Source organism: Buceros rhinoceros, unplaced genomic scaffold, assembly GCF_000710305.1.
Source record: "Buceros rhinoceros silvestris isolate BGI_N320 unplaced genomic scaffold, ASM71030v1 scaffold25257, whole genome shotgun sequence".
Lineage (NCBI taxonomy): Eukaryota > Metazoa > Chordata > Aves > Bucerotiformes > Bucerotidae > Buceros > Buceros rhinoceros.
Window position 1 is genome coordinate 11,299 of NW_010424356.1, and position 487 is coordinate 11,785.

The 487-nt window shown below is 58.5% G+C and overlaps 1 protein-coding gene across 1 annotated transcript in view; it reads left to right on the forward strand.

Moving 5' to 3' along the window:
- Positions 1–168: 168 nt before the first annotated feature.
- LOC104497513 (pre-B-cell leukemia transcription factor 3-like) overlaps positions 169–487 on the forward strand; it is a gene marked incomplete at its 5' end in the record, with an annotated part of 7,229 nt that continues 6,910 nt past the window's right edge. Inside the window, 2 exon segments of the mRNA XM_010140777.1 lie at positions 169–299; positions 302–415. Coding sequence (XP_010139079.1) covers positions 169–299; positions 302–415 — 245 coding nt within the window.

The window sequence follows — 487 nt, forward strand, 5'->3', positions numbered from 1 at the left end:
TCCCCCCGTTCGGTTGCCGGCGCAGGGACGTAGGAAGGGCCATGGGCAGGTCCGGTGCCGTGGCCCCACGGGGCAGGAGGGCTGCAGGCGTGCAGCGAGCGGGCAGCGGCCGGGCAGATGTGAGAAATACTGACTGTGTTTTCTCTTGTTCTCTCTTTTCTGCCCAAGGTTTGAGCATCCGAGGAGCCCAGGAGGAAGACCCTCCCGATCCCCAGCTAATGAGACTAGACAATATGCTTCTGGCAGAAGGAGTCTCAGGTCCGGAGAAAGGTGGGGGATCGGCGGCGCGAGCGGCAAGCCGCCCGCAGCAGCCTCTGGAGGGTCTTCAGATAACTCTATTGAACACTCAGATTACAGAGCCAAATTGACCCAGATCAGACAAATCTATCACACAGAGCTGGAGAAATATGAACAGGTCAGACATCAGCCTCTCAGTTGTATGTGTACCTGCCGCTGCTCTCCTCCGCACCTCTGCTTGCCAGAGCCA